Source organism: Agelaius tricolor, unplaced genomic scaffold (assembly GCF_023055355.1).
Source record: "Agelaius tricolor isolate 1412-34295 unplaced genomic scaffold, bAgeTri1.0.p SCAF_2, whole genome shotgun sequence".
NCBI lineage: Eukaryota > Metazoa > Chordata > Aves > Passeriformes > Icteridae > Agelaius > Agelaius tricolor.
Genome location: NW_027269262.1, coordinates 35,353,783 through 35,374,574, shown reverse-complemented (window position 1 = coordinate 35,374,574; position 20,792 = coordinate 35,353,783). Strand labels below are relative to the sequence as shown.

Below are 20,792 nucleotides of genomic sequence, written 5' to 3'. Positions count from 1 at the left end.
CAAATTAACGACTCGCAGCACTTTTCAGATCCCAACCCTCTTTCAAGAACAATCAGCGCCGTCCGGAAAAGTTCCTGCGGGTCTCTTTTGCGGCGCACAACGGGCACCTCCGAGCGCTCGGGGAGACACCGGGGGAGCCACCGGCGGGCGGTGCCGCGGGGCCGCTTTGTGCTTCGTGCGCGACGGCGGCAGCGGGGCCTGGGACGCCTCAGCCCCGCCGGGAGCGCCGGACACCGGGAGGGGCGTGTCCGGGCCGAGTGGGGGCGTGTCCGGGTGGAACGGGGGCGTGTCCCGGGGCGTGCCCGGGCCGAGCGGGGGCGTGTCCCGGGCGTGTCTGAGGCGAGCAGGGGCGTGTCTGGGGCGAGGGGGGCGTGTCCGGGGCGTGTCCCGCCGGGCCCAGGCGCCCGCCCGCCGCCGGCCCAGCCGGAGCGCGAGCCCCGCGCGGATCCCTGCGGCCGCCGCCGCTGCCGTTGGCGCGCGCGCGCCGGGAACAAAGTGGCCGCGGCGGGAGCGGAGCGCGGCGCGAGCGGGGCCGGCGGCTCGTGGGAGGCGGCGGCGCGGGAAGGGGAGGCAGCGGGGCCGGGAAGATGAACCGGAGTTTCAACAAATCTCAGACTCTGCGGTATCTGGAGTGCAGCGCGGTGGAAGTGAAGAGTAAGGTGAGCGGACCGCGGCGCGGCCTCGGCCGGGAGCGCCCCTGCCCGGTGGTGCTCCCGAAAATGAATGGAGTCCCCCGCCCCCTTCCCCCGTGTCTGCCCTCCCCGCCCGGTGCGGCCGGAGCCGAGCCCCAGGCTCAGCCCGCAGAGCGGGGACGGGCTGGCGGCGGCCGGCGGAGAGGCGGGATCGGCGCTCCGGGCGCAGCTCCCGGCGAGCCGCCCCTGCCCGGCCGAGGCGGCGGCGCGACCCTTCCCCGCCCGCCCCCGGCGCGGCGCCCGCCGCTCCCCGCTCCATCTTTTGTTTCGCCGCGGGGACTCCGGCGGTAACTTCGTGGGGCGGCTCGGGAAGCGCCGCCGGCCTCGCCTGGCGGGCGGGATGGGGCTCGGCCCGGGGGCACCGGGAGGAGCGGCGGCGGTGCCGCTCCCGCCCCCAGCGCTCCGACCGGCTCCCGGTTGGCGGGACGGGTGCCCCGACGCGTTCTGAGGAGAACGGGGAGGGAGAAGGGCCGGGTCCCCCCGCCGGTGCTGCCGTAGGTGCGAGCCGCAGGAGCCAGAGGGAGACCTGCGGGAATCCTCCCGCTCCTGCGGCGGCTGTGCCGGGATGCCGGCACCCGCGTCAGCCTGTGCCCGCTGGTGGGGCTGGGGCAGGAGCCGGGATCGGCAGGGCTGCCGGAGCTGGCCGCCCTAAGGATGGTGCCGGGGGGCTGTGCCTGATGTTGGTCGTGCTCAGCTCTGGTCGAGAGACTTCGGTCGCTCTCGGTTGAACCAGCACATCACAGTCTTGCCTCTGAGGGCGAAAATAAGTAGCGTTTAAGCAAAACTGAGAAATCTCCTCGAAAGCCCGTGTTTTATACACATATTACAGGCAAGGTGTAAGTAATGCATAAGTTGAAAAGAGTATGGATAACGCTAACATTTCCCGGAGTCCCTGATCACCTGCTGAGGTGGTGTTAGAGGTGATGTCCTTGGGCCTATCTGCTTGGTGCTGCTCATTTTTTGTCCATTTTTGCTGTTAAAATTTGCGTTCACATCAAATGGCCTTGAGCAACACATGGAACAGAGATGGCTTCAGTGGGAGAAGTACCTTGTATCCAAGGGAGCCTCCAATCATTTCTAAACATGGCACCTGAAATGTGGGTTCAGGCCCTTATTTCCTAACCTGCTGTTGCTACTTGAAAGGGCTCAACTGGCCTAGAAAGTTCCATTCTGCTTCCATAGCTGGAAAGTTTTGGTTCAGCTTGTACTGGTTCTAAGATGTAACCCACCCACAACATTCCTTGTGGCTCCCAAAAGCTTCAGATCCTGTCTTCTGAATTATACCCCTTACATTCTATGAGTGTTAAACTAAAGCCTTGACCACATAGGAGAATTTTTAAGTTCATCCTCTCTCTTCTACTTCAATGTTGCCATAGCTTGAGTTTGTTCTATTAACAATTAGAAGCAACCTTATAATAAAGAGCTCGTGGCTTCCCGTACAGCTGCAGGAATTCTGTAAGTGAATCCTACCTGGTTCTACAGAGTGATGTACAGGGAGATTGTAAGCCTAGGAATGATTGAGGGTTTTTGGAGGGAAGGAAAATAAACTTACATGGGTGGGACTGAAGGCCTTCTGTAGCTCAGGGCTGTCACTGCTGGTGGTCCAGAAATTAGAAAACTTGAAATAGAAGTTAAATTGAAAATACCCTGTTGAGGGCCTAGACCCAGCGATGATCTGTAAACCTGCAGCGTGTGTCAGTGGAAGCTGTGCTGTTGAATTTCCTGGAGCTGGTGAGTTTTACTGTTAGCATGACTTGGGCACAGTAACATCTGGGCTGTTGATGTAGCAGGCTGTCGGTGCTGACATTGCAAGATACTTTTATTTTGCCTGTAAAGCTCACAGGCTCCCTCTCACAGAGTTACTCTTCAATAATCTGAAGGAGGTCCAGTGAAAAGCTCTGGCCAATGGTACCTGGCAAGGTGCTGTATAAAAACCTTATAACTCTTACAAAAACTCGGTGCTCTTGTAGGGTGGGTTATCATGCTGGCAGCCTTATCCCTGTGGATCACTCTGTTGTTGTGCTGTAATCATCTAGAAATACAGAGAGTTGGGGTTTTTTTGTCTGCATGGACTATCTGAGGCTGGGGGAACAAAATGGTTCAGTAATGCAACTTTTGGTAGCCCTACGTAGTCAACCTTTTAAACACTTAGTTGCTTGTGTTTTGTAAGTATGAGGCCTGCCTGGGCTTGCCTGAGAACTTGAAAGTTGAGTCTGAGAACTCATGATTTTGCAGCTATCGCCTGGGAGCACGGGCTGCCAGGTGAGCAGAGGTGGGTGCAGCTCAGCCTCTGCGCCAGGGCATGCTGCTGGCCCGGGATCAAGGGATTCTTGGTGGCTTTTCAAAGGCTGGGGAAGTGGCAGTCCGTGGGCAGGTGGAATCCCTTTCAGCAGAGGAGCTGAGTGTGAGAGAGTGCTGCTTTTACACAATGGTGTGAAATAGCTTTTCTCCTCTGAAGATTGAGTTTGATCAGAAGGAGCGCTGGGAAAAAAATGGTTGTGGGGTGTTGGATGGGAGATAGTTTGCAGATGCTGGGATTTTGATATCCCTGCCTCTGTTATGATAACCAGGTGGTTCCTTCCTTAAGGATAAACCAGCATCCTGCTGGCGTCTTGCATTAGTCACAATTCAAAAATGGCTTCTGTGAAATCTGATTTTTCTGGATTTTCTGAATTTCTTTCATTTTCTCCGAAAAACAAATTCTTGAAAGTCAGTTTGTGTCCTTGATTACTGAAAGGCGAGAGTTTGTCAGCGCTAAGTGCTATGCTGGGTAAGATACTTCTCTGGAAATCCCCAAGTATCCTTAAGTTATAAGGTTCTTGATGTGTGCCAGAGGGTTGTTAAAAACAAAGTGTGTGTGTATCTGTGTGTTGGAAGTGAGGAGTGGGGGAGGGAGGATGAGGAGGAGGAGAAAACATCTTGATGGCTGAACTCATTCCAGTTTTCAACATCCTTCTTGTGCCATTGGGCCAAAACCTGCAGGCAGTATTCCTCTTTTTTTGTCCAGTGGGCCTGTGAGGATTGTGGATGATTGGATTTCTGCGGGTCTGAGCCAGCCTGTAGCTCTGCTGAACCCAGCCTGACCCATCACCCCTGCTGGGAACATGGCCCAAAGCATGCTTCAGCTCACCATTCTTGTGTCCATGGATTTTTCATGTCTGTGCCTACGTGGGGGGGATGCTGGCAGTGATATATTCTCTGGCTCTGTCATTGCAGAAGGATGAGCTTTGTTGCACTGTCTTGTACCTTTTTGTGTGTGCCAGGTCACTTTTCTCTGGGTGACTGTAAGGTGCTACAAAAGCTTGATGGTTCTCTGTGCTGCAGCAAGTGCTGAAGGGGAAAACCCTCTGCCCTCTGTGCACACCTCTGTTTCAGACATGGCAGCGGTGGAAATTGCTGCAGTCGTCTTCTTTAAGAAGTTCCCTTCTGTTCAGCTCCCAGCTTTTTCCCTTCCTCTGCTTCATCCTCAGAGAGCTGGCCTTAAAATCAAAACACTTAAAAGCTTATTGTTAGATAGAAAAGAAGAAGGGTAAAGAGAAACCTGCTTAGAAGTTGGCACATGTCATAAGAAAATATTAATTGAATTGTAATTATACCTTAGCCCTTCTATCCCATCTTTCATGACAAAATAAATTAGAAGCTCTGTTCTTATCTAGGTGTTGTCTCTGTAGCTCAGGATTAATGTTTCAGCCCTTTTAGACAGGATCTGAAAACACATTAGCTTGCTGGCTTAGAACAACTGTGTATTCTCATGTGTCCAGTACTCACTGGCTCCTTTTCTCTGTTGGGTGACAAGTGAAGTATCTGTCCCCTCTCAAGAAACTGCCTCTATCTCTGAAAAAGGTTTCCAGATGACCCTTTCTCTCCCCCTTTTTCCCTTTTACCAAGATCTCCAGTGCCTGCAATGTGTGGGGCTTTTTGTGTTTGTTTTGTTAGGGATCTTGTGGCCACAGGCAGAGTTCTTAACCTATTTTTCATTTTCTGTCTTTAGCTTTACGGAGAGGTTACAGGCTTCTTTGCCCATGAATATAAGCCTACAGAAGAACAAATGCTTTTAAAATAGGAATTCCTACATTAGTGGTGGAACTTCTCTTGAATTCTAACTCCATGTAGCCAATCTTCTTTTGTCTTGCTAAGAGTGAAAGGAGATTTTATTTTTTTCTTCCCTTGAATACTGTATGCAGTTTTTCAAATGGGAGGGTAACTACCAGCCCAAATGTGTATTTCTTTTCCAATCTCTTAGAAATTTTGGAGTAGTAGAAGTATAAGATTGCCCCAGGCCTTTAAATGATAGCACTTGGAACTGTTTGTGAAAGTGTGTGTTGTAGTTTGTTTTTTTTTTTTACTTTGAAACTGACAGGTCCACGTTTCTGGCTTAAAAGCAACAGAATACTGTTTTTCTGTTACTACTATATGAACTCCTGTGAACTGTATGTACTAGTAAGAACTAATTTTCATGATTTCAAAGTTGGCTAAATGTGCTCGTCGTTCCCTGATAAAAGTGCCTTGCAGAAGAACCCTTTGTTGTTGATGAGCCCTCTCGGACAATGGAACTTTTGATAGTGGCTGAGGATTGTCAAAGCACAGCTACCTGACTCACGTGCTGACTGTCACATTTCTGCCTTACTAATAGTGTCATGTTTTCTTGCATTGCAAACTGATTTACAAATTAACAATAACGTGACTAACATCCTACTGCTATAAACAAACCCATTAAGATAAATAGAACCAGTTAATTGTAACCATATTTTTAATACTCTCTTTTCCTATCCTATTTTGACTTTCATTAAATGTTGATGTTTAGATGGGCGCTGCAAATGGATTATTAATAAATTTCCAATAATTTTCTGTTGTGTCCTGAGTAGACATGATACTGTTACGGTGTCAAAGACAAGAAGCACGTTTGGGATCCCCTGTGCTCTGTGCTCGTGGGAAGTCACTCGCAGCTGAAAGACTGTTTTGGTCTGAGGCACGTGCAGCAGTCAGTGCTTTAGCAAGCCTGCCCAGCTGGCAGATAGATGTAGCATTCAAACAGCTCGTGGGTGCTTTGTCCTGCTCATAGGCTGTCCCCCCTTCTCAGAAGAAGTGTGCCTGTGCTGTTACATGAAGATCGATGGTTTAAACCTTTTGCATCTTCCTCCCTGCCAAAGTTGCTGGTATTGCATGGCTGTTGCTGGACATGACTGTTCAGCTATGGCAGTGTATGTACACACATTGTGTATTTGAAATGTATAAAGTGTAACATCAAGCAGTGTTAAAGCTGCAGCAATAGCAGTAAGAGCAAGCTTACTTTTAATAGCCCCCTCTAAAGAGATTTTAAAGGTCTGGTTCTGCACTGTCTGGTGTTAACTGACAGAGGTCTGCAAATTGTGTTTTCCAGCCTTGTGTACTTTGATTTCACTCTAACCCTGAAGCTGTACAGGCCTTCTGAAGTTTTAAGAAAAGTTTTCCATGTGTAGCACACTTCAAAATAGATCAAAAACCTGCGCTCTTAAAATGCTACAGAATCTTAAAACAGACTTTAAGTCTGCTTAAAGTTTTTAAGCAGTACTTTAGATTCTTCCAAGTTAAAGTCATACTTTTCATACCTGGCATAAAACTAAAATAAGTGCAGTAAAAAGCCCTGTAACCATCTGATTTAACTTCTGTTTTTGAGCTTGAAAACATATTTGATTATATGCAAACCAAATGTGGCATGGACTCAGAAAACCGCAGTGCTTCCCCCTCTCAAATAAAGACTGTGTGCCACAGTAATAGCAACTTGAGACAGTCTGGATTGTTGCAAAACGTGTCAAGAGAAAGAGACTGTAAACATTAATCTCTTAAGAAGTGTTGCCTCTGTTCCTTTCCCTCCCAGTTTGCTGGGCTTTTCACAGCATGTATTGTGCTTATTCTGATGTGCTAAATAGCACCTACTAAACTCCTGGTTCCTCTCTCATTACAAACAAATCTTTGTTCTTCATAGTAGGATAGCTTTCTGAAGTGGTCATAGCTAGTTACCCCAAGTCTGTCTGCTAGGTGCCATGAGAGAAAGTGACCACAGCTTTCAGCTGAGCCACAGCAGCGGGTCCTGTGCATGCTTGCTGCTGTTCACAGACGAGAGGCCAAACCTTTCAGCTGAAAAGTGTGGCATGAACAAGTCATCTTGGGATAGTTCTGTTCAGGGGAGAGCTGCAATGAGCACCTGCACAGTGTAACTCACTTCTCTGACCTGTACTCTGGCACTGTGGGAGCAGTAGTGCCTCTAGGAGATCCAGGGAAGGCTGGAACACTGCTTTGAGCTACCTGGTGTCACAGAGCATGGTGTGGTGGAGGACATGCTCTGGTGCTCAGGTCTGATGTAGTTTCAGGTCTGTCTTGTCACAGAAAGATGGTAGTTCCTCCAACAACGTTCCTGAAGCAAGTGTATTGGTATGGGCTTGGGTACCAGCTGTGCTAACTGGATGGATGGCACTGACCAGAAAGCTGCCATCTTGTGTTCCAGTATTCCCATGCTTTCCCATTCTTGATCTTGCCTCCAGGAGGATCTCTCCTGTTTGTAATACTTTTTAGTCTATTAACTTGGGAATTTCTGATCTGCTTAAAACTTTGTCCAGCCAGTCTGTCTTATGTGAGTAGTCTTCTCAAATTTAGTCTCGCCACACTGAAACAGTCCTAAAGGACACTGAACAATGGACCTTTCAACTTTAAAGAGCACCTCAGAAAATTAAATGTTGTTTACAGCCAAGTCAGAAAGGAATGTCTCCTGTGTGAGGTTAAAATACCTGTGGAGGCTCTGTCTAACAGGCTCCAGGACAAGCCACCTCCAAGGAGTGCTTCAGAGGTGCAATTAATAGTGCCTTCCTCTGTAGTCCCTTATCATTCCGTTTCTGAGAGACTTTGTGTGCACTTAATCTGAGCTTTTAGGAACCAAGAAAAGTTTTCCAAGGATTCACTGCTTGTCTCTAATTACCTTTACAATGGTAGGCCATGAGTTAAAAGATGAAATGTACCTTGGGAGATGTTGCCTTCCTCTAAGTGAAGGCAAAATCTCCCCTACAGATGTATTCCTGTTCCCATTGGAAATGCCTGAAGTTCACTCAAGCAGAAATGGCTGGTGTGGTGCACCAGCCCCAGGGCCACCCAGCCTTGTGCCATCCCTCCTGCTTCCACCCTGCACAGCTGTTCCCAGTCCCCCTTCAGGCCTGGCCAGGGGTGTGCGTGCATCTGCATCAAATTACTTCTCTGCAGCTGTTGCTGGCACTGAGCTCATGAGGAAGCCTCTGGCGGCAGCTAAAAGGGTCTTAAATAAGTTTGCAAGCAGCCAGAGCTCTTACTGGTTGCAGGTTTCCTGTATCCATGTGGATACCTCTCAGTAAGAGTTCTGAAAGCGGTTTGCTCTCGCAGGAGACCTGGGGTAGGGCAGGGCTGCCTTTCTGCAGGAAGCTATGCTGTTGACCAGACCCGATTGCTTTGTCCCTCTGGGTGGCAAGGTGCCAAATCTTCCTTTTCTCCCTCATGCTGATGGTGAAGTGCCATGGCTGTATGCATCCTGTGCTGTGTTTGTGCTTAAGCCCTGTGCTGTGATAGAGTGTGTGTTGCACAGGACCATCTCGGTCTACATCATTTGCAAACAGACTTTGGTTTGTTCCCAGAGATGCAGGGGACTAGAATAAAAAAAAGGAAGATACTTGGTTTTGGAAAGGTGGACTTGGCACTTAAATCACAGATTTATTTTGAAGGCTTTGCTTTCCTGCAAACAATTGTTTCTTGAAGGAGAGTGGCACCAGGGGTTTAAATATCAGGAGGTGAGGCAGTGAGGAAGGCTGGCAGTGTGCTGCTTGGAGGCAGCGCTGACAGGGATGGTAGGGAGAAAGCAGCTACATGAGTGCCTGATAGGAGAGGAACTACTGGAGCAGGGCTGGCAAAGAAAGGGATGATGGTTCCAAACAAACAGGCTAAAAAATTGTTTTTGTGGATAACTATTTTCGCAGACTGCCATGCGGTGGTGAGGCTAAACAAGCAGTGTAGTCGTCTAGTTCTCTAAAGTTGTGAAATAAGGTGAGGCAGAGGAAAGGGTAACTTTGGCTTTAAGTTGCCCTTGAGCTGACAGCCAAGCATCTGTGAGACTGAATGCAAGGTGCATCTCAGGAGCAGAAGGTGGTCTGAGGGTGATGGGAACAGAGAGAGAAGAATTTCTCTTCCAAGTAGATGCAGAAGAGAGTGCTCAGTGTCCTGAGCTGAGCCTTACAGACCCCTGGAGAGGGCTGAAGGAGTTACAAAGGCTGTTCTTTAAACAAACAGAGATGTGAAACATTGTGTCAGAGAAGCAGGAAAAAAGGGGAGCCGCTGATTTTCTTTGGTAAGAGAAACTATTGTAAGAATTTAAGATACTAAAGCATGGCTGTGTTTCTCTGGGAGAGTAAAAGGAGGGAATAGAAGGAGGAAGGGTGGAAGTATGGCATGATGTCAATCAGGAAGAAAGTTTGGGGCTGAAGCTAGTGCAATTGTGCCCCTGATGGGATTTCTGTGAAGGGCAAACAGAAGAGAAGCTGTCTTGCTCTTGTGACTCTCTCTTGAAAGAAATAGCAAGATCTGAGCAGAAAATCTCACACTTTCCACTAGGTTGATTGTTTTAGTGAAGCAGAGCTACTCTGGAGCAAGCCATTGAAGAGAAAACTTGTTGCAGAGAGCATCTGCTTGCTTGGTGGCTTCTTGCCACTAGTGACAGCCACTGTGAGGCTGGGAGCAGAGCCAGAGAATGCTGTGTGAGCTGGGAAAGGTGTAACTGGGGGAGAAAAAGGAAACAAAGACACAGAGGCATGAATGTGACAGCAGAGCTCTGAAGTCCCAGGTGAAGTCAGCAAGCACAAAACCATTTACATTTCCCTCCTCTTTCTTGCCCTCTGCTCATTCTCACTGATAAAGCATGCCTGATTAGGTCTTCCCAGTTTTGCAAATCTCAGATGTAAGCAGAAATTACAGTCCATGCAAGGATGAAAGTGTTTAGTTTTCTTTCTGTTCTTGATTTTTTTACTTCATGGGAGAAGTAGGTGGGTAATGTAACTCATGTTTATTGCTAAATGTTGCTCTTTGATGTCTTCTTATTACAATGGCCTGATTTCAAAGTCAGCAATAAACTAGAGGGATGGCACCTCATAAACATAGGGCTTCATTTTTGGCCCTGTAAACATCTTGAAACTTAAAATTTAAAGGAAAAAAAAATGAGTTGCCCTCTTTTGCTTGCAAATAACTCCTTCATTTCACAAAACAACAGCTCTCTAAGTAAACAAACCTCAAAATCCTGCTCCCTCATCTCCTCTGACCTCTTGTACCCTTTTGCCAGAAAAAAAGCCAAAGAAAGCAGTTGATTGCTCTTGATCATCCTGTGTAAGTTTTGATCAGCTAGCTGGCTCTTCCTTCTTCTTTAACACAACTTTTATCAGAACATTTTTCTGGGCATCTGTTTTTGTTTGGGGCTCCTGCCTGATGTGTTGCATTTTGTTGTGTGCTTTTTGTCATCAAACTGCAGACAACAAATTGTTTGATTGGCTGATACTTTGAGGAACTTGGGGCAGAGGTTATTTTTGTGAAACAAAATATACAGTTTTTTCTAAGTTGTTTTTTTCAGTCATAATAAGCTCTGTCAGACTGAATTCTTTTTAAGTTCTCTCCATTCCTCCTGACCTCTGACTTCTGCAATACTGGATGTAGTATTTTCATTAGTTAAATAGGCCTGAGTAATTTACTTCATTATGGAAAACTAATCTGCTTGTTAAAACTCTTAATTTATCAAATAGTGAAATACAGTATTGTTCTGGCAGAGACTTTGGCAGGCACCAGTCCTTGTGTATCTTTCAGTGAAGGGATATGATAAGATGAACTTTGTGGCTTAGAGAAGCAGATCAGTAGTTTTGGCTATCAGAACTTGTAGTTTCTGTAAGATACACGGTGGATGTTATCTTGAAATCCTGGCTGAATACAATACAGAGCACCCAGTCTCCAAGCTGAGTGGCACTGCAAACCCCATTATTACTGTGATACTCTCTATCAGCCTCATTAGGAATGATGAATGAGCTGAAGCAGTTTTTTCCCCTCTTCTGAAAAGACCTGCTGACAATGGTGGCTGCCTGTCTATATGCACAGGGTGAATAAATCAGCTAAACTATTACTACGGTAATACTAACTTTTAAACAAAAAGAAAGTCATTCTCATTATCTGCTTAAATCTTTTGATTCTTCCCTTCTCCTCTACAGAACCACCTTCTAGCTCCCTTGCCTTAAAAAGCAGAAAGCACAAGTGAAATCTTTCGCATTTGTTTACTATTGTGCTATTCCCAGGCAAATGAAATTGACTCTTGGGCTTTCCTAAGGCTGAACATGTGAACAGGTCAATTTGACTGGACAGCATTCCTGTCAGTGCCCCAAGCCTGCAATGGCATTCCCACATGTCAGGCTCCACTGATCAGTAGTTTCCAGTGTGCCTGCAGGGGCTAGGCTGGGAGGCTTGGCCCTTTTGCCAGCTATCTTCTCATGGGGCAACTTAAGCTGAGCTTTGGGTCATACCAGCCAAGTGCAAGTGACCATCCTTGGTTCTCTCCTCTGTCCTTTTCCATGTCACTTTCCTGCTGGGAGCAGTGTCCTGAGCTCTGCCTCAGCTGTGTTGGGCAGAGCAGGATGGGTTCCCTCAGCAGACCATGGGTGCAGGGGGGCTGTGAGGGGTGGGTGTTTTGCTGCCTGGGGTAAGACTGCACAGCAGCTGCTTCCTCCACAGTACCGTGGGTGCTAATGGTCCTCAACAAGCTGTCCAGTAAACAAATGGTTACTGGGACTGGCGTCTGAGTGCCCTGGCATTTTGGCTAAGGGAATCCCAAGGAATCCTGGGTTCCTGTTCAGGTGTGCAGAACAGTAGATGCAGCTCTAAGCAGAACCTATAAAGGTCTCCCCTTTAGTTTATCATGTAGATAGGCGTTAAACTTGGCACTTGAAGATGGCTTTTTCTAGCTTGAATCTAAGAAAAAGAAAACTTCAGGTTACTTTTTAAATAAGAAGACTTCAGCTTTTTCTTTTCAGTTTGAAGTGTGTCCACAGAAGTAAGTTGCTGCTCGCATTTTTCTGGAGAGGAGCAGGGGGTGGAGGACAAAGGAGGACTTTTTTCCTCCATTGAAACCAGCTGTGGTTTGCTTGCTTTGTGTGCATTTGGGCACTCTGAAATCCAAACTGGAACTAGCAGTTAATATTACAAACAAGCAGCATAATTTGACTAAACAAGCTTTCAGATGATCACAACTAGGCTTTGATGCTCAAGAGTGGGATTTTCATAACTGCGGAAGTAATTTGAGAACATGCTTGTGCCCAAAGCCAGTAGGGTTATGGTGGCTTCTTTTTTTTTCCCTTTTTGCTTGAAGATGATTATGGTGATGATTCATAATTTTGTTAGTCTCAGCAAAAGAGTGGCTTGCATGTATAGTTGATTTAACAGCTGAGAATCTCTAAGCAAGTCATTCTCCATTTTGAGGAAGAATTTGTCTGGAGAAAATTCTCCCCCTTCTTATTTCTTTTGTGTGCTTGTTAGTTTAATGTCTTTGATTTCAAGCCCTGGTATTGGCTGACTTTGCAAATAAGAACTTCCATGAGGTCCTAGTTACAGCCTTACTTGTTCTTGGATTTGTGGCTGTGGTTCCATGTGTTCAAGAGTGAGTTAGGATGGCTTTAGAGGTTTGGTTGATGAACAGTTGTTTAATCATGCCATACAATCTGAAATATTAAATTAAATGTACCAGAAAGGTGATTTAAGCTGTTTAGTCTAACTAGATGCCTGTTTTCATTATCATAATTTCCTTAAATAGAGGATCAAATTCTTCCCTCCAGTTCTTAACAGCACATTTTGTTTCTAATATCAGAAATAAGGACCAATGAAATCTTCTCCTCAGTCACTTTGAGTTACTTAAAACCGCTTCATGGATTTATAACATTTTCTATTGTCTTGTGCCAAATCACACCCTCCTACCCCTGCTATTTTTTTTTTGTCAAGCACTTAATGGTCTGTAAAGCTTTAAAAATAAAAACCAGTGGAGTGACAGAAAAAATAAAGCCATGAAAACTAACTTTCCTTCTGCTGCACAGGTTGCCAAGAAATTCAGGGGTCATGTAGAGCGAGTGTATTTTCTAATAACAAGCTGTGTGCTCACATACCATGCTTTTTTAAAGATCTTGTGGTTGGGATCCCAGTGGTATTGATGGCAAACGTGCAAAGAATTTTTATAAGGTTGTTTGAATAGCTGAGTAACTTCTTTTGAAAGCAGTAGAGTGAATACTTCTGCTTTGGAGATGAATGGTTCTGTGGATGCCTGAGATGATGATAATGAATGATGGACCTTCAAAGTTAAGTCTTATAAATGCAGTTATCCTCTAGAGGATTTAATGAAAACTTACTATTTTAAAAATGTGATTTCTTTTAGCATGGAACACTTGGGTGTACCTGTGATGTCTTGGTAGCCATGGTTATGGTCTGATGGGAGGACCTAAAAGGCCACTAGTAGACTTGTAAGCACCAGCATCTGACTGTATTCACCACAGAATAGGTTTGAATGGTAGAAGTTGGACTCGATCTCAGAAGTCTTTACCAACCTGATTGATCCTGTTGCTCTCTTAATTCTCTGAAGAGAGGTGATCCATACCACGTTCAAATGCCAAACTGGAGCATTGGCCTGTGCTGACACATCTGCTGATGCTCTGTTTGCTTTTTCTTGCAGTTTGGGGCAGAGTTCAGAAGATTCTCTCTGGATCGCTACAAGCCAGGAAAGTTTGAAGACTTCTACAAACTAATTCTTCACATCCATCACATAGCCAACCTGGAAGTGATGATCGGATATGCTGATGTGCATGGAGACCTTCTCCCTATTAACAATGATGACAACTTCTTCAAGGCTGTTTCAAGTGCTCATCCACTGCTCAGGGTTTTTATCCAAAGACAAGGTAAGATGCAGTTTCATTTCAGTGCCTCAAAGTGTGCTGCAGCAAGGGGAAGACTGGATTTGTGCCACCCATTTAAAGGCTGAAATCCTGTAAGAGGCATCTAGGAGCCATCTTGCTCTTCCTCACAGGCACTTCATTGCAGCTGGCAGGAATGGTATGGCTTCATGGCAGGGAGGGGCCTGCAGTGCTGCCTGTAAGGTGTTTGAAGGATACCATGCTGAGGATCACTGGAAGCCCCTTTGCTGTCTGAGGCGAGGGTACCTTGTGCTGCTGGTATCCTGTCATCACCTGAGCATGCCAGGTGCACCATTCCCCTTGCTGGAAGGAAGGGATCTTAGTACTACTGCTTCCTATTTAGAGATCTTATCTATCCATCTTGATAGTCAGTGTCATAGCCAAGTTATTCATGACTGTGTGTGAATGCACACAGATGTGTAGCTCTGAAAGGAAAAAAATATTGTCACAAACAACATCTTGTTTGACTCTGTTAACCTGGCAAATTATGATTTTTTCCCCTCTGTCCTTATACTAAGGAATGCTGATTCTTCCCATTTTGAATCATCGAGCAAACCTTGGGAAGAGCTGCCTGAATGTCAAGATGACATCAGGACATCAGGTTTAAGGCATGTGTGTTATTCTTCTTAAGGACCATGTTTGGCACTCTCTTCAGAAGAGGATTGGCTTTTATAAGAAGGTGTCTTCTCACAGAGCTCTTTAAGTCCCAGGGAAACCTAACACTGTGTTAACACTTCCTCCACAGTTATTTTTTTCAGCCATGAAGTGATTTATAGCACGGGGGTTTTGGAATTAAAATCTCCTCAGCAACAGATTCAGAAACAAGACGTGATTTGAGACTTGGAGCAATCATGTGGCTTTTTTTTTGGCCTGGACTTCTGCTGTGTACTGATAAGGATTTAGCAAGACGTTCCAACCTGCTCATTGGTGTGAACTGGTGGAGTGTGTTTGATTTGGTGTCATCAAATACATCTAGGACTGTGTGGCTCCTGTCTCTTCAGAGCATATTGTTTGTCTGCCACCTTTTAGATGTGATTTTTAGATGCTCAAAGAGCCAATTGGGAAGAGGGTTTAGAGCAATTTGTTTAGTTGATCTATTAGGTGAGTGGAAATGTCTATGGGAGAAAACTCGCTCCTTGTTCTTGTTGCTCCTTGTGCAGAAAGTGCAAATGTGTATCACAAATCCGATTAGGTCTTCTTGCAATGCCTGTTAGGGCTTGTGAATGTTCATGGTGGCTCAAGGCATTAGAAATCCTTTGCATGACTTTGGCATGCCTACTTCAAGTTTAAGTTTATTTGTGTCTCTGGATCAGTCCAGTTCAGAACTCAGTTCTCTGTGCTCTGGACAGACTGCTGAAACCACTGACCTAACCTTGCACTGGGAGGAGTTTGCCATTGAAATGCTGATCACAGAAACAGGCAAATTGGAGAACTGTTGTCTGCTTATAGAAAAAATTCTTCCTCTTCTTCTAGGAAAAGTGTGCCAGTTATGAAGGTTTCTAACTTATAACCTTAATGGAAAAGGGCAATATTTACTTTTTAAAAAGCTTTTATTTTACCTGTTGCTTAGTGAAAAGAATCATGCTGACAAATGAAGGAAGACAGGCCTGTTCTTCCTCACATGTGGCAAAGCCTGAAATCTTTCCCAACACACCTTCTCCCTCTATAAAGCTGAAGGGAACAGTAAATTCTGGCCCATCCCTTTGCTTAGTGCTAACTTTCATAAGGGACTCCTGAGGTGAACATTTGAGATTAGTACTTGTGGATGATGGTCCCTAACAGTCATGCTCATCTCCTTTGCTTAGACAAATCTTTAGAAATTTTTCCCTTCAAGAATGAAGGTGAACTCTTCATCTTTTTTTCCTTTGCTCTGCTGGGGTGATAGAGCAGTGCTGGTCCTTCTGTTGGAGACCTGCACAGGAGGACAAGGTGACTAGCACCAAGAAATCATGATGCCATTCAGGGGAATGTGGTGTGGCTGCACCCTAAATTCTGACTTCAGAGGCAGGAAATTAGCATGACAGGGATGGTAGTAAAATATGTGAGCAGTGCTCTCTTGGGTCTTTGAAGGAGACTGCAGAGCATGGGCTCTCTAGGCTGTTGGATCAGGGATCACTGCTTTTCAGGGGGAGTAGTCCTGGGAGCTGGCTGCCAGAGGTTGGTCTCTGTGTTGTAGAGTAGGGAGAGTTTCAGGGAACAGAGCAGAAGTATGCAGGCACAGGAGGGCTGAATAGTTGAAGGTCAGATCTCTTTTTCTAGCAAAGCAAACTGTTTATCAACTGCATGATTAGTCATCCTGTCTGTTTTCCCAGTTTATAGCTGAGTTACCCTTTCTCTTGTCAGGTCAATTTCACAGTCATGTTAAAACACTTAAAACATTCTTGGAGTGGCAAAATAGGTAACTTAGTCTTTGCACAATAATCAAGCAACAGTTTTCTAGTTTGATGTCTTTCTTCTGAGCTTAGTCTTGCACTTTTTCAGTTCAAAAGTCTTTCTCTCACTTGTTCCTGGAGGCAAACGATGTGCTCATTGCTTGGACCCTTCATGCCAGGTTGGTGTCCAGGTATGGGATGGCTGTTTTATTCCCCTTTCTCTCTTTTTTTTTTTCTTTTTTTTCTTTTTTTTTGTTCAAATCTCCTGAGCCCCAAATTTTTCAGGATCACAGTAGTCCTACACAAGAGATGTTAGTGCTTATTAGCCAGACATTTTAATAAGGACTAGAATTGATGTTCCCAGTGTGCTTGCAACAATTGCTGTTCCTAGCTTTTGGATCTTGAAGAATCTGAGACATTTGCAGGTTATGTTTGCATAAATTCATCTGTAGCAAGTTTTTATAGCTCATAGTGATTTGTCTGCTTAAAGTACATGGTGCTCTATTTTTTTTTTTCCTCTCCAATACCAAATTACAGTGTGGACAAAAATCCTAATTAGAGAACCAGGCTACAAAAAGAAAAAGCAGTTTTCCTTTGACTTGCTTTCCCAGGCTGCAAGTATGGGTCATGTCCTGTGTTGTAAACTGACGTGGCTCTTTTGGCTTTGTTAGTACAGTAGTGATTTACAACTGATGCTTTGAGCATGAGAATTTGTTCACTCAGCTGTAACTGATACCAGACATACACAGAATTCCCTATGGAAGGTGCCTGCTGCTGTGGAAGGGATAGATGTCTCAAAGACCTTAGAACAATGCAGGAACTCAAGGAAGTGTTTGACTTGCTCCATAATAGCTTTTGCATTTTACCCAAGACCTGCATCAAGGAAGAGCTTATCTGATGATGCTGATCATGTCTTTCAAGACTGTTTGGTCTGTGTCTGTTTCAAGTGCTGTTGTTTAAGTCAATCTCTTGTATACTGCAAAAATATTTAAGTGTGACCTATGAATTCAAGCAGAAACATAAACCAAAAAAACTGAGTTAGTGTTACATACTGTGAAAGCATTATGTTATTTCTTGTATGATTAAATGGAATGAAATTATGATCAAATCTTGCTTTAATGCCTGTCTCACAGAGGCACAGTATGTGTTCAAACTGATCTGTATTGGAGCATTCTAAATAGAATGGAATAAGAGGCAGAATTATAATGAGTTCTTCATTGTAAACCTGCCTCAAATGACTCCTTGAATTTTGCAGTGGGGGTATAAGGATGTAAGTGGAGGTCTACCAAGTAAAAGAGATTTGAGAATTTCTCCGCTTTTGCTTGTGTTACCTACTGGGGTGTGTTCAATCTAGAAAGTTCAGAAGCTCAAGGAAACGTGGCAAAATGAACAAGCTGATCACCCTGTCAGTACTCTGTGCAGTGCTTTTTTTCCAAGGTTTCTTTTTTTCCAAGTGGTATGTCTAGGACCAAGTGTAGCAAGCAGAGTGAACAGAGTGGTTAACTGAGCACGCTGCTGGGAATCCAGGCTAATGGTTCTGATACTGGGAGAACTGATGAAGGCTGCTGATGTCCAGACCTTCACTTTCTACCAGGGTCAGCCAGGTTTATAGGGTTTGCATGGGCAGTAACAGTTGCAAAGGAGGTGGGAGAGGTGGTGCACAGCCTATCTGGTCTCATCCTGATGCCAGACTGAGGTCAAATGAACTCGCCTGAGAAGTCTTTCTGTTTTATCCACAACAGGAGGTATGTTCTGATTCTATAAAAATAGCAATAAATTAATAAAGGGGGGGGGGCACTTTGTCAATCGTAAAGCAAATTCTAGCTCAAATTCACAATCTTTCCATCAGTAAAGTTACTTTTAAAGTTTTGTAAAGGTTTAAATGTTTTCATTGTATGAGTCCTGCAAGTAGGAGACAGATGAAGCACTGAAGTGGCAGGTGACAAATTTTTATTTCAAGTTAACTTTGTCAAGTATTACACTTCCTGCAGGAACAGGAAAGGCAAAAAAATCTGAACAAGCTGAAGAACATTCTATTAGCCATTACACTAAACCATACTCGACAGCAAGATGGAGCAGGGCCTTACATCATAAATTAGTAAAACCACAAATTAACTGCAGCTGTTAATTGACATGGATAGAAGTTAGAGAAGGCTGATGACTTCTGATATCTGTGTTGTCTTGCATTTTACAGTCTAGAAAACTGATAGTATGTAAAAAGCCATCAAGTAGCACCTTCAGAAACATGGTATAAGTGTCTTTTCTTTTGTAATTATATTTTTTAATAGTCCATTACTGTTACAGTAAACCAGCACTGAACATCAGTCATTGCTTTCCTCCTCCAGTGGTTAAAACTGCTATCTACCATCAGTTCTCACTTAAAACTTGATCCAAAATCAACAGGGGAAAAATGTGCATTTACCTGGTTGGGTTTTGGATTTGGCTTGTTTTAATGTAAAGATTGGAAGATGCTGTTTTTCTTCAACTGCATACAGTGACTAATGTATTTAAACTGCTGTGCCATGCAATATATTTGTGCATGTTCAGAAGCAGTTCATAACTCTGCAATTTGTTATTTACCTGGCAAAGATTCGTGCAGCTCTAAGTACCAACATCTGTGCTTAGCTTTCTTGTATTATAAAATCAGAGCAATCACACTCAGTTTTAAAATAACAATGTGCTAATGGGACTCATGCCCAGGTCTGCCTGAAAAAGCAATGGTGGGTTGTTTTATTGTCTTTCATACTCTGAGCAGATAATCCCCAGGAATGGTTGTTGGCTGTCTAACCACATGTGTTAAACACAAAAACTGGCTTTGAGGCAGCAGCTATTTCCAGCTACCTAAAACTTTTAACTCTCTGCTCAGCCTTCTAGAGAGGGTACAGTTACAAAAGTTTGAGTTCAATTCCTTCACATCTTGTTTTTGGTTCTTCAGTAACTCTCCTGTTTGTTTTGCAGCAGAGGCATTGACTTTGTTTTCTCAAAATGTCATATTTCTAAACAAGAACAATATGATTTTACTGCTGTTGTCAAAGGTATTTGATATATTAAATAATACAGCAGTTTGCAGCACATATTAAGGGAAAATACTGAACTCATTCTGCTCTTCCTTTTGGTTGAGCTAAGCAGATTTTCACAATGGTCATCTAGGAGTCTGAGAGAATAGAATAAATTTTATTGAACTGTGCAGAGAAGGTGATTTAAGGTCTTCAGTTTATCTCCTCCAAAGGACGGTGGGAGGATGAAGAACAAACTCTGCTGACACTCAGAGTAGCTCATGGGTGCATTGGAGGATGTGGCTCTGCTGTTGGTCACTGTCCCAAGGCTGCTTCCCTGTCTCCTCTGCCCTGGCACTAACATGACCCAGTGGCTGAGCTCCCTGAGCCAGCTTGGGCAGAAAACAAGTTGCTTGAGTGAGGAGCTAACATAGGATGGGCAGATTTAAAGCAACTTAACACTGCCATGAAGCCTCTGCTTTCTGGGAGGAAGAACTTGTCTGCTTCTAGCCTTTGGAAGTGTGCAATTCCACTGTGTTTGGAAAGGAGTAAAACATCTTGTCTTAGCTTTGACAAGATTAGAGGATGGTGGTAAATTTCATGCTAGTATATAGGAATTGCTGCTAGGCTTATATTAAATCCTTTCATGACTTTCTTCAGAAACATTTCTGGTTTTGAGCTGGAGGGGTCTTTGAAAGCTTGTCAAGCCAAGTAATCTTTGTCCCACTCAAGTCCTTTGATATTTGAAGATAAGTAAAATGCAGCTGTTTGTTCCAGTGAAGTCTGGCAACAAATTACTGTAGCTTCTCTGTTCCACCTTTCATGTGCAAATGATGAGACTGGGTAATCATTATCTTTCTACTGGTTTATTAAGCAACTTTAAAAACATAAAGTTTTTAATCTGGCTTGTCAGACATAAACAAAAAACAGGCTTGGATTTTGTTGCTTGCATGGCCAGTGATACCTGGTGCCTGAGCAGAGCCGCTCTGAGGCTGCTTCTTTCCTTCTCCTTGAAAACTCCATTTCTAGAGTATGAGGATATTTGATTTTCATCACCAGTTACTTTTAATTGCAACTAGAACAGCTGCTAAGGAAGAATTTCAGTGAAAGAGGGATAGAAATAACATAGTCTACAGCTAGGTTTTGTGGGGTCAGTGGATAGCTGGTAGTGGGAACTGTTGCAGAAACATGTGCTGCATAAATATTTGTAGTTGCAGTGTACAGTAAGCACAGAACAGAAGCCTGGCAAAAACAGCAAACATTTGTTGCACTTCCGTGTTAAAGCAACATGGGATTTGTTTTCAGTTTCAAAGTTTAATAACTTAATAATAAATACACATAACCAACTATATTAAGAATAAAAATAGACTTTCACAGTCTTAAAAATTGCATCAAGCTTATACCAGCACCACACACTGTGCTGAATTTAGGCTAGAGAAACTTGTTTACAGTGGGAACTCGTGCAGCCTTTAATAGGAGCCTCTTCTCAACTCCATGCCTAGCTTCAGTTCCTAATCCACATAAGAACAAGCAAATAAACACTCTTCTGTCCCTCCAAACTTCTCTTTGTGGTCTCATATTTGTGGATTGCTGCCCTACAAGTACTTTAAAAAACCAAAATACAAGAACTTCCCAGTTACATGTACTCACAGATAGTCTCAAGTAATGCTATTTCTTGGTTCCTTCCTTGGTTTGATGCTTTTTCTTTAAGATAGTGAAGCTACTCTGACAGGTGGCTTGGCTGTGTAAAAGCAGTGGTGA

General features: G+C 44.5%; 1 protein-coding gene across 1 annotated transcript in view; it reads left to right on the top strand.

The window, feature by feature from the left end:
- Positions 1-404: 404 nt before the first annotated feature.
- The window catches only part of PARD6G (par-6 family cell polarity regulator gamma), a 64,851-nt gene continuing 44,463 nt past the window's right edge, over positions 405-20,792 (top strand). Inside the window, exons 1-2 of the mRNA XM_071456016.1 lie at positions 405-659; positions 13,426-13,648. Of these exons, the coding sequence (XP_071312117.1) occupies positions 588-659; positions 13,426-13,648 (295 nt within the window). The 5' untranslated portion in view covers positions 405-587. The remainder of the gene's footprint in view (positions 660-13,425; positions 13,649-20,792) is intronic.